The sequence below is a fragment of the Polyodon spathula genome, chromosome 3 (genome assembly GCF_017654505.1).
Source record: "Polyodon spathula isolate WHYD16114869_AA chromosome 3, ASM1765450v1, whole genome shotgun sequence".
Taxonomy (NCBI): domain Eukaryota; kingdom Metazoa; phylum Chordata; class Actinopteri; order Acipenseriformes; family Polyodontidae; genus Polyodon; species Polyodon spathula.
The window spans coordinates 91,926,312-91,938,325 of NC_054536.1; the positions used below are offsets into that span (position 1 = coordinate 91,926,312).

General features: G+C 37.0%; 1 protein-coding gene across 6 annotated transcripts in view; it reads right to left on the reverse strand.

Moving 5' to 3' along the window:
• The window catches only part of tbc1d5 (TBC1 domain family, member 5), a 182,565-nt gene that overhangs the window by 68,112 nt on the left and 102,439 nt on the right, over positions 1–12,014 (reverse strand). For all 6 annotated transcript variants that reach the window (XM_041246405.1, XM_041246403.1, XM_041246406.1 and 3 more), the window contains 4 exons: positions 11,583–11,671; positions 11,103–11,153; positions 10,475–10,544; positions 9,083–9,255 (listed from right to left, as the gene is read on the reverse strand). In XM_041246405.1, the coding sequence (XP_041102339.1) occupies positions 9,083–9,255; positions 10,475–10,544; positions 11,103–11,153; positions 11,583–11,671 (383 nt within the window). The remainder of the gene's footprint in view (positions 1–9,082; positions 9,256–10,474; positions 10,545–11,102; positions 11,154–11,582; positions 11,672–12,014) is intronic.

Genomic DNA, 12,014 nt, shown 5'->3' on the forward strand with positions numbered 1-12,014 from the left:
GTGGAGGGATTCCTTCATCAGCCCAGCTGAGACATAAATACTTACCTAAAGTTGCAGAGTATCACAAGCAGGAGATTATGGAATTGGTAAAACAGTCTGGTTCCTTGTCAGTGGTCACTGACGAGTCAACTGATGCCCAAGATCAGTATGGGTTACACACTGAACTTGTTTTGCAAAACCTAAATGGTGAATGTGCATGTGACATACTAGAACTGAAAGTTGTCCTTGCAGATACACTTTACCTACAGGCTGTTAATTACAACACTGTTACACAAGATAAGTTGATTTTGATGTCAGCGCATTTTTCTCTATTTTTGATGTTTAAAAAATAATAATAATCTGTACACAGAATTTGCAAAATAGTTCCGTGCACATTCTGCGAAACACGACACTTTACCCATGACACTGCCATAAATTTTAGAGAATTTCCGTGATTTTCACAGGGCCTTATCTATAAACAAAGGACTACATTCTTTCTTTTCAGAGGATACATTAGAATTGAATCCCTTTTGGAAAAGTTTCCGTGCACTTAGGTTAATAAACATTATAAATATAAGGCCTAACAATGTTGGACACTGCACTATAACCCTGCAATGGGCAACCATTCAAACAACAGAAAACATGCTTGAGCCATAGTAAATGACACCTTGTTAACATCAAATTCTCTCTACCTTAAGTGATATATAATGTATGAAGGGCTCTTCACCTAAATAGCATGAATAGCATGCTGTGGTCTCATTTAGCTACCTGTGTGCCCTATAACACTCTAGGCAGCAACACAGGCTCTGGTGGCAAGGTACTAATTCATTAATTAAACACAGTATTTGCTGCAAAGCAGAGCACTAAACAATGAAGAAAGAAAGTGCAACTGCAGGTCTTTCGGGTCCCTGCTTGCAGAGTGTGTGGCAGAGGCAAGCGATGCCTATGCTGTTACTAATTATTCCAATTATCATGGCACCCTATGAATACTTGATTAATAACACTGAAGATATTGTTGTGGCAATTAGCCATATGGTTATGGGACTTTATTCTGTCACGATTTAGCCATTAGCATCTACTTATGTTTGTCAGAACCGTGCATCCGTGACAAGTTGAAGTTCTGCTCACCTTGCCGAGTCCCCTGTGAGCTGCACTACAGAAATGTTTATCCCTTGGAGCTCTTTGCCTGAGTAAATTTTTCATGTGGCATCCGGTCTGACTGGGGACAAATGTCATATAACACGAGCCATCAAACCTGAAAGGGTACTCAGTAAATTGCCTGTCAAAGCACACTACTTTCAGAAAACATTTGGCCAGTAAAATCAGTGTGACTTAATATTAAACAATGTATACATTGTTTTTTCTTGTTAGAACCTGTTGAAATCCTCCAGATGGCAATAAAAATCCATGAGGTCTAAGCTCAGGAAAAAGGTTTTCTGAACTAATTTAGAGTATAACACAAATCAAAATAAAAACAGGTATGTCTGTTGTTCCAAGTGAAATGCACCAAGGGCAAGCTCAGAATTATTTTGGCCGACAGAACACAGGATAAACACCAATTTTTTATTAATGATTTTGAAGAAAGCTCAAATAAACTGCAAAATGAAATGCAACCTGTCATCCATTTTAATGATAAGGTGAACATGCATTTGCTGTGTTTTATGCATCTTATGCAAGTGTTTTATGGAGGTGAAATGTACTATATACAACCCAATTCTTAGCTTTTGTGAATTTCTAAACATAAAAATGAACAAAACACTACCATTTTTCAAAATAATTGTCTTTCTCTGGTGTAAGAACATGATCTGTCCATTTTATCTTGGTTATACTTTTAGCCAGCTAGGCCATAGACATGTATACGCATGTTTTTTCATCACACCAACAAACAGAAATGAGTAAGGACTTAAAAAGTAAGTGGCGGAGTTCCAGAAATATAGTGTGATACCTCTCAAACCCCAGTGCACTTGAGCAGACATTTTGTTTTTAACTTTGTACAGCGCTCTGGGATGCCTTGGTGTGAAGGGCTCTATATAAAAATTAATTGGTATTGTATTGTATCTTTGTTTTCCAGAATTCCCGAATTGAGTTAATCAGCTCTAGACGTGTTTGACTAATTTAATACATCAGGATTTGCATGCTGGATAGATGTTTTAGAGTTAGTTTGGTTAAAAACAGTTTTGCTTTTTTAAAGAATAAATTCATAAAACAAACAAAAAAAAAAAAAATGGACCAGATCATAGCACCATGATTTTGGGAATAGGCACAATCAACATTGCCTGACGAAAGGACTTGACTCGAGCTTGGCATGTCAAAGATTCGACTCGAGTCTTACCCCCTCAGTGACTCAACTGCCAGTTTTTGTGACTCGAGTACAACACTTATGGAGTCGATCCCTATGTATCAAGACAACACATGCATGTTAGGGATGTCACGGTATCAAATTTTGATGGTATGATAACCATCAAAAAATATGCCACGGTTATCGTCATATTATTTCATTTTGTGAAATCTGTTTTTAAATGGCTATTTAAAGAAATACACTAAAGTCAAGTAATTTTTTAACAAGACAAATAATTTTAAAGTTTTAAAACAAATACAGCACACTGGTACTACAGTTCTATCAGGCACTACCTAACAGGAAGTAGTGTTCACTCCAGATCACACAGGCTCAGCAAAATAATGCTGCTTTGAAGCAGCTGCCTGGCGATTGTGCCTAGAGAGCAGCCTGTGCTGTTTTCAACTTGTCTTTCAGTGAAGCAGTGTTTCTGCATTTTGTAGAAGTATAAATACTCTGGTAAACATGAATACTCATCACAATACTCATACTTTGATGGTTATTGTTTATTACCGCGGCTGCAATAGCGCCTGGTTGAATATGTGTTCAGTGATTGATACATTTCTTACTTGCAATAGAAAAACAAAGGACAACACAAAAGTCAGAAAGTGCAAAGCGGCATAAAATTATACAGAGCCCCTATGGATCATTTTTAGTTAGTAATTCTAGTGTTTTCTTGAGGTTAACGTTTTTAATATTGTAATAATTTTAAATGCACACACAATTATGCTGAGGTGGGAGGTAAATAGTAACGTGATAAACATTTACCGTGCAGACTATTTTGGATTATTTATAATGACTTTTCCCAACAGAAAGTGAAAGATTCCTAAATACTAGCTTTTAATTCTTTGCATCCAAGAATGAAGCCTTTGGTTTTCTGTCTGAGCAATTTGTCAGTCCCAGACTGCTGTGTAAAACTATATATTAAATAAATGGTAGAAAAAAGAAATGTGTTAACCAGATTATTCTGCCTTGTATTGCAACTGTGGTAGCATTCATTGAGTGAAAATTGTAAAGGGTACTTTAGCTGAAACGTCCCGACAGAAGGGGTACAGTTTGAAAACCCCCGAGTTACAAATAGAACAGAGTAACTATTCTTAAGCAGAACTAGGCAGAGTTCAGAACAGGTGGTGGTCACTCTTAACCTGTGATTAACTGAAGATTTCCACTTTAGATTTCCAGTCTTTATTGTGATTGGTAAGTTCATTTCACCTAGCTTTAACACTGACTAAATATTTTGAGTAGCTTTTTCCACATTACTAGTACTTAATCTGGCAGGGTGTGGCTACATTTCTTTTTTAATTGTCCAGTGTATTGGCTCAGATACTGTGCTATTTGCCGTTGGATCTATAAATTGGTGTCTGAAAACAGCAGTGCTGTTTTCCGTCACCAATTTCTAAGACCTCCACCAGACCTACTAACCCGTGAGAGGCTGCTGCTGGTTATCTGTATTTGTCCTAGCTAGCCTGTGAGACGTGCTGCTGGTTATCTGTATTTGTCCTAGCTAGCCTGTGTTATCTGATTTGTCCAAGCTAGCCCATGAGAGGTGCTGCTGGTTATCTGTATTTGTCCTAGCTAGCCTGTTGGAGGTGCTGCTGGTTATCTGTATGTGTCCAAGCTAGCCCATGAGAGGTGTTGCTGGTTATCTGTATTTGTCCTAGCTAGCCTGTTGAAGGTGCTGCTGGTTATCTGTATTTGTCCTAGCTAGCCGTTGAGAGGTGTTGCTGGTTATCTGTATTTGTCCTAGCTAGCCTGTTGGAGGTGCTGCTGGTTATCTGTATTTGTCCTAGCTAGCCTGTGAGAGGTGTTGCTGGTTATCTGTATTTGTCCTAGCTAGCCTGTTGAGAGGTGTTGCTGGTTATCTGTATTTGTCCTAGCTAGCCTGTGAGAGGTGTTGCTGGTTATCTGTATTTGTCCTAGCTAGCCTGTGAGAGGTGCTGCTGGTTATCTGTATTTGTCCTAGCTAGCCTGTGAGAGGTGCTGCTGGTTATCTGTATTTGTCCTAGCTAGCCTGTTGGAGGTGCTGCTGGTTATCTGTGTTTGTCCTAGCTAGCCTGTTGGAGGTGCTGCTGGTTATCTGTATTTGTCCTAGCTAGCCTGTGAGAGGTGCTGCTGGTTATCTGTATTTGTCCTAGCTAGCCTGTTGGAGGTGCTGCTGGTTATCTGTGTTTGTCCTAGCTAGCCTGTTGGAGGTGCTGCTGGTTATCTGTGTTTGTCCTAGCTAGCCTGTGGGAGGTGCTGGTTATCTGTGTTTGTCCTAGCTAGCCTGTATTTGTCCTAGCTAGCCTGTTGGAGGTGCTGCTGGTTATCTGTATTTGTCCTAGCTAGCCTGTTGGAGGTGCTGCTGGTTATCTGTATTTGTCCTAGCTAGCCTGTTGGAGGTGCTGCTGGTTATCTGTATTTGTCCTAGCTAGCCTGTGAGAGGTGCTGCTGGTTATCTGTATTTGTCCTAGCTAGCCTGTTGGAGGTGCTGCTGGTTATCTGTATTTGTCCTAGCTAGCCTGTTGGAGGTGCTGCTGGTTATCTGTATTTGTCCTAGCTAGCCTGTGAGAGGTGCTGCTGGTTATCTGTATTTGTCCTAGCTAGCCTGTTGGAGGTGCTGCTGGTTATCTGTATTTGTCCTAGCTAGCCTGTGAGAGGTGCTGCTGGTTATCTGTATTTGTCCTAGCTAGCCTGTTGGAGGTGCTGCTGGTTATCTGTATTTGTCCTAGCTAGCCTGTGAGAGGTGCTGCTGGTTATCTGTATTTGTCCTAGCTAGCCTGTGAGAGGTGCTGCTGGTTATCTGTATTTGTCCTAGCTAGCCTGTGAGAGGTGCTGCTGGTTATCTGTATTTGTCCTAGCTAGCCTGTGAGAGGTGCTGCTGGTTATCTGTATTTGTCCTAGCTAGCCTGTGAGAGGTGCTGCTGGTTATCTGTATTTGTCCTAGCTAGCCTGTGAGAGGTGCTGCTGGTTATCTGTATTTGTCCTAGCTAGCCTGTGAGAGGTGCTGCTGGTTATCTGTATTTGTCCTAGCTAGCCTGTGAGAGGTGCTGCTGGTTATCTGTATTTGTCCTAGCTAGCCTGTGAGAGGTGCTGCTGGTTATCTGTATTTGTCCTAGCTAGCCTGTGAGAGGTGCTGCTGGTTATCTGTATTTGTCCTAGCTAGCCTGTGAGAGGTGCTGCTGGTTATCTGTATTTGTCCTAGCTAGCCTGTGAGAGGTGCTGCTGGTTATCTGTATTTGTCCTAGCTAGCCTGTGAGAGGTGCTGCTGGTTATCTGTATTTGTCCTAGCTAGCCTGTGAGAGGTGCTGCTGGTTATCTGTATTTGTCCTAGCTAGCCTGTGAGAGGTGCTGCTGGTTATCTGTATTTGTCCTAGCTAGCCTGTGAGAGAGGACTGTTTAGTTATGTTAACTTATTAACACATCCAAAAAAAAAAAAAAAAAACCCACAATAACCCTTTTGATATTGTAATATTGTTGTTGCCTTTGTTACTTTATGAACTATGTGACTTACAAATTAGCTAACTATTTAGCAGTGACGATGCCAAGGGGAGGCGAGAGGATGGTGGGTGGGCTCTTAAAAAGAGCGAGGGTTTGTTCGTTCTTGAAAATGTGGAATGCCTCTTGATTGCGTTTAAAAGAAAAGCATGGGTGGATAATGTTTTAATTCAGACTGCAGTACATTTGGAGATGTTTTGGTTATCTGTAAGATGAAACTATTTAAAAAGTTGACCTTATTGCATTAATGTAAGAGTGTATTGTATACACTACAGTCAGTAATACAGCTATATATTACAGAGACATTTATTATTTGTCAAATCCACATCTAGGTTAGTGTTTTTTTCCACCTCTTTCTTTTGAGTGTGTGTGTGACACATTCTTCCTGTCTGTGTGCTGTGTACAGTATGGTAACAATTGGTATTTCTTGAATATCATTTATTCACAGTGAGTATATAATATTACATTGCGAGTCACCTTGGTAATTTTGGAGTTTACTAAAAACAAAAATTCATGAAACCATTCTACAGCACAAATATTCCTACAGTCCTTTCTTAGAGCTTCTTAATTTATTTTCTATGGGTGTCTCCCTCCCCCTTATCCTTTATATAAAAAAATACAGCCTATCTGTCTGCCTTCCCTCTTCCAGGATCCTGGAGTGGCCACTGAGTGACTGAAAATATGACATGATCTTTTTCATGTAAACAAATTTAGGAGCGAGACACTGGGAAAACTACTCGACTACCTAGCCTGCACATTTATCATGCTAACTAGAGCACTAATTATAGATCTTGCCAGTTGACTCCTGTTTTCCAGCATTATAGGTTGAACATAAAACATTCCTTTTCATCAAAACAATTACCATTAATCAAAACACTAAGAGCTTGTACCAGTCAAGTCCAACCTACCGCTGTGCCCAACAATATATCAAACTGTCTGTTGTCAAACACGCTAAACAAACCTGAACACACAAATTTAACTAGAAACAAGTGAAAAATTGCTTGCTCAGTAAAAAAATATATATATTCAAATTGCATTCAAAGTAATCTTTTCTGTTGCTGTATTTAAATTTCTGGTACTCAATCATCATCCGGCAGACAGGTCTGTGGTTTGATACCAGTTTCAGAATTCCTGCACAGTGTTTGTGTAACAATAAATGCAAATCTGTTTACAGCAGGACCTGTTTCCAGTAAAGGGTGGGTGGGCCTATTTCATGGTCCTGTAGATTCTGCACTTTACTGCAACTGAACACAAATTAATTTTCTTCAAAATATAGCTTTATTTTGGTGGTTTGTTTCTGTGTAATTTCATAGTTCACTGTTTACACTACAGACATTTCTAAACAACGTGCAATGTTTGTTCCAATAGTAGTTCCTGCATTGGAAAGTCCAGAATTTGGGTCAGGCATTTTGCATTTCAATCATTGATCTGTTTAAAGAACATTTCAAGGGGTAGTTGCCAGTTGTATTTTGTTATGATGTCTGTACAGTCAGGATTCGGTTTCCACTGTTTTCTCATGTCTAGATTATTGACACCACTTCTTTTATTTATGGAAGCATTAATCTATTACTTAATCAATTCATATCTATCAATCTTTATATCTTCACACACTTGCACAAACACATTTTTATGGTACGAAGTGGCAAAAAAATTGCAAGAAAAAAAAAAGTGTCACTAATGTGGTATATATGTTGCGTCTCCAACATCTGCTGTTAAATACCAGCTGGTCGAGCTGATTAAAATTACCTCCAAGTTGTTATTATAAAGACGCCTGGGCAGCTCTGCTTTATTAATGGGCTATTGAATGAGTGATAAAAACCTTGGCCAGCTGATGCATTTTTATTACAGATAAACCTTACGATGGGTAATCACTATAATTTAAACAAATGGAGCAAGCACAAGGAGAAGAAATAAACAAACGTACAACAAAGCCTGTTAACTAGGATAACTGTCAGTGAAATGCTGAGCAGGCTTTAGTTAGAAAACACACACTGCATTTACTATTTAGTGATGGTTTTGTACATATCTCCCTTCCTTCCTTCAGTCTACGTTCTCCTCCCATCCAACTTGCTACATATTTGTCTGAGCTTCCACTTGGGAAATGTAGGTGTCATGAGCTACTGTGTATCATTTAACCTTGTAAACTTCTGGGTGGCACACGCTGATGATCTACAGCCATATTCATTCTTGATTTATTCAGATTTCTTAAAATACTTGGTATTCCACATGACTGTAAACCACAACACATTATAATGTGCTAAACCACTGCTGTATTTATATAAAAAAAAAAAAAAAAAAAAAAAAAAAAAAAAAAATCACTTATAGGAATATTGCAGAGTGGGACTGTCAAAAAAGAAAGGCCTGTCTGGAAGTGAATACTGAATACACTCACTATTACAGCACAACAGTTTGAACACAGCTAGTGACACAGACTCACCTAACAAAAATAGTCCACAATAGGTTAAAAGGTTTCCAAAAATACAATTAAATCGTTTAAGTTTAGATAATGAAGTATGATCTACACCACTATAGATACCATGTCTATCATTGATGGTGACAATTCTTGTAATTCTCTAAACAATTAAGTTAGGGTATGGAAATGGAAACTTTATTTAATGTTACTAGAAACAGATTCAATGTAACACTCAGCTATACGCTTATACAGTATCATTGTCTTAGGTTTTTCTGTGAGAGTCATTTATGGTTCACATTCACTAAGCTAAAAAGCTTAGCCTCTGAGTTAGAATACCTTTCAAATTTATGGACACTGCAAAATTACTGTGAATGCTAAATAATTCTACTTATATTCTATTTTCTAAAAATATGTAACCTTTGAGAAAAAGGTACACATCAATTAGGTATGATGAATAAAACATATCAAAAGCTGTTCATCTAAAAAATAAATAACAGGTCTTTTACAGCAATATTTTGCTAAAAAAAAGTATATATATATAAAATACAATTAACTCTATATTTATGTTTTTTTAAATGATATTTCATTAAGATTGTTTTTTTTAAGTTTTGGTTTCAACAAACCATACTGCTGTGTCTGTGTGTGTGTGTGTGTGACAATAATGCATTGTTCAATTTTATGCATGAACATACATTTTTATCACATCATTAATACATTTAAATATGTTTTACTAAAAATGTTTTATTAATTTGTTTAACATGGAACCTTCATTGACTTATTTTGGGAGAATAATGTTAAATTAGGGTTCTGTCAAATAACTGGAATTAGGGTTCTGACAAATACCTGATGATGTTATGAACATAAAAACAATGACTCACATTCCGTAAATCTGTGGAGCTATTTCTAGCCTGTTTAGGTGCATGTAGAGTTCAATGTCATGTTTCTTCAGCAGCTGGTCCTGAATCCGATTAATTTTTGTTACAATTGCAACAGAGGGCCCTGTGTCTTGTGGCCTGGCAAAGGGTATGCTTGTTATCATCTCGTCCCTTCCCTGAGGAAAAACATGTTCATTTAGGCACTCTGTACCTGTCTGCACACTACACAAATCACATAAATTGAAAGATGTACAGGGAAAATGTTTATATCAAATATTGAAATGCAGTTCCTTTCACTCCAGGCAATCTACAAATTAGTACTGATAAGTGTTACAAAACTTCAACCTCGAACATGAGGATGTGGCGGTGAAAGAAGGTGGTTTCATTTTTATTCTTAAAAATAAGACTGTGTGAACGTTCTTTGGGTGCTTTGGGGAGTGTTTGGCGTGACAGGCATTATATACATTTAATTTGATTGATTTGATGGATTAATCCTTTAAAAACTTTACCTTGACCATGAACGTTGACTTATGAGTTGAACTGCAGATGATCAAACGCATGGTAGTACATTGCGAACCCATTCACGACAATGGATTGTTTGAAAACATATTTAGGATGTATTCATGGAAAGATGCAATAACATTATTACTGTATTTCATGCTAGATTTCGAAATGTCACGTTTCAATTTTTGTCACGTTTCAATTTTTTTCATTAAGTATATAGAAAACTACAAAGCAGTACGTAATTCAGTATGCTAATGTAACATTATTCAGCAGGTTTCATTCGATTTTAAGAAGCAAAATTTGTTAATTCTATAGGGTGATGCAAACCTTTTGGCCCTAGCTGTATGTTATACCTGCGCATTGTTTAAAGTTGATGAAACAAATACTGTAAAGCCATAAATATTTGCAAGCCTTTTATTATGCGTTTTCCCGAGTATCAAAAAAAACCTGAAAATTTTTGGATGAATATCAAATTCCACTAACAATACATACTTCATATACTGCAACAGATCGGCAACATTTCTGGATTAAAATAGGTTTTACTGGTGTGATTCGCCAAGTATTTTGGTCGCAAATATTTATGACTTTACAGTAGTGCCAGAGATGTAAGCAATCAATACTGTGTGGAATCTTCAGCTTGAGAACTACGAAGCGTCCTTTGAACAGTCAACGATAACAATGGGAATGCTGCTCACAACCAGTTGCCTGGAACCTAACATAGTTTATTTCAAATTAAGTAATGCCTAAATACATGTAAAGACATTGCCATGTCCCATAGTTCACCAACTTGGTTTCAGCTGTCAGTGTTAAAATATTTTTCCCTTTCACAAGGTTTAAGTAAATGTTATCTAAAGGGAAGAATATATACCATTACTGTATGTTATTACTTACCCTTCGAACTTCACGCTCAAAATTTGAAAACCATGGTTCAGCAGTTTCCATAATCTGTGAGAACATTGCACTAAGGAGAGAAAATAAGAAAGGGCTGTTTTATCATGTAACATCTTACAGTTAGAGAAGTTTGAGTGACATTCATGCATTTGTTTAACTACGCTTTTATACAAAACCTACACTTTCCCAGAACAACACGCAAAGCGTAAAATGTCAATGACCAATTTTGGCAATAACCTTTTATTAAATATACTGCAAAACTCTAACACCAGCTAACATATTGTACATTACAGGGCATTTAGCCCTTGTACAATTTGAGGCGACACTTAATTTACACTGTACTGAAAGCACTTTGTTCTGTGGACATTTGTACCCACTGATACCTACAGTAAAGTCATTGTTGGCTCTGAAGTACTGAGTTTTTATTACTATGTTACTATTATATACTACTGTCCACATTTTAGAGGTAATGTTAAGACTAACAAAATAAACACATTTTGTATTTAACATATTTTAAACACAATTAAAATTTTAATAAATAAAATGAGGTAATTATGTTTTCAAGGATTTGCTAGTGGCCCATAAATAACAAACAGTACCCTATATTTTTGTTTTTTATTAAACTTACTAGGCATCATGTTCGTGAAAGTCTGGGTTTAAAAGGGCTTTCATTTCCTCACTGAAACACAAAACCGCTTGTCAGATATGTGATCTGAACAGTCACATATGCTTTGTTTATTATATAAAAAAGTTATAAAAATATATTAAATAAGCATTATTTAATAATAATAATAATAATAATAATAATAATAATAATAATAATAATACACTTTCAAAAGGAAACTGTACAAGCAACACAATACATTTTCATAATTAACATACAAATCTGTTAATTCTCAGAATGGCATGCTTTATTTGAAATATTATATAAATACACAGTGAGTGTCCAGTGTAATAGTAGAACAAAAAGAAAAAAAAAAGTTTAATATCATAATTGCATTGCATACATTTGGTTCAACATTTGCAATCAGAGCCTTCCTAGCATCTATAACATAACACTGTCATAATTCAACAATAGAAAATGAAAACATAGTCAGCAAGAACTTGCCTTGGGTTTCCAGTTTCACTGGCATGTTTAAAGGCTTGGTGGTCACAGTGTAGGATGAAGACAATGGGAGCTAGCAGTTCATGCATGCCCTAACAAGGATTTAGATAAGACTAATTAAATACTACAATAAATGCTTGTGTCGGTTACATTGTAAAATACACTGCCCTTTTTAAAACAAAACCAATTACACTGCATTAATGCTAAGCCACCCTTTTTTTTTTTAAAAGGAAAGGGAAAGATTACTACTTCAAGATGATTTGTGTAATGGTCCCAGAGGATGCACGGTAGCTGTAATTGTGCCAGGGGCAATTTTAAACAGCTTAAAAATAGAACAAGCATGGTTTTACAAGTGGAAAATCTCAATTGTCAGGTATTTAAAAGAAATGAGTCAAAAACACTGTCACACTTAAAGGGGAAATAAACACTCTGGCA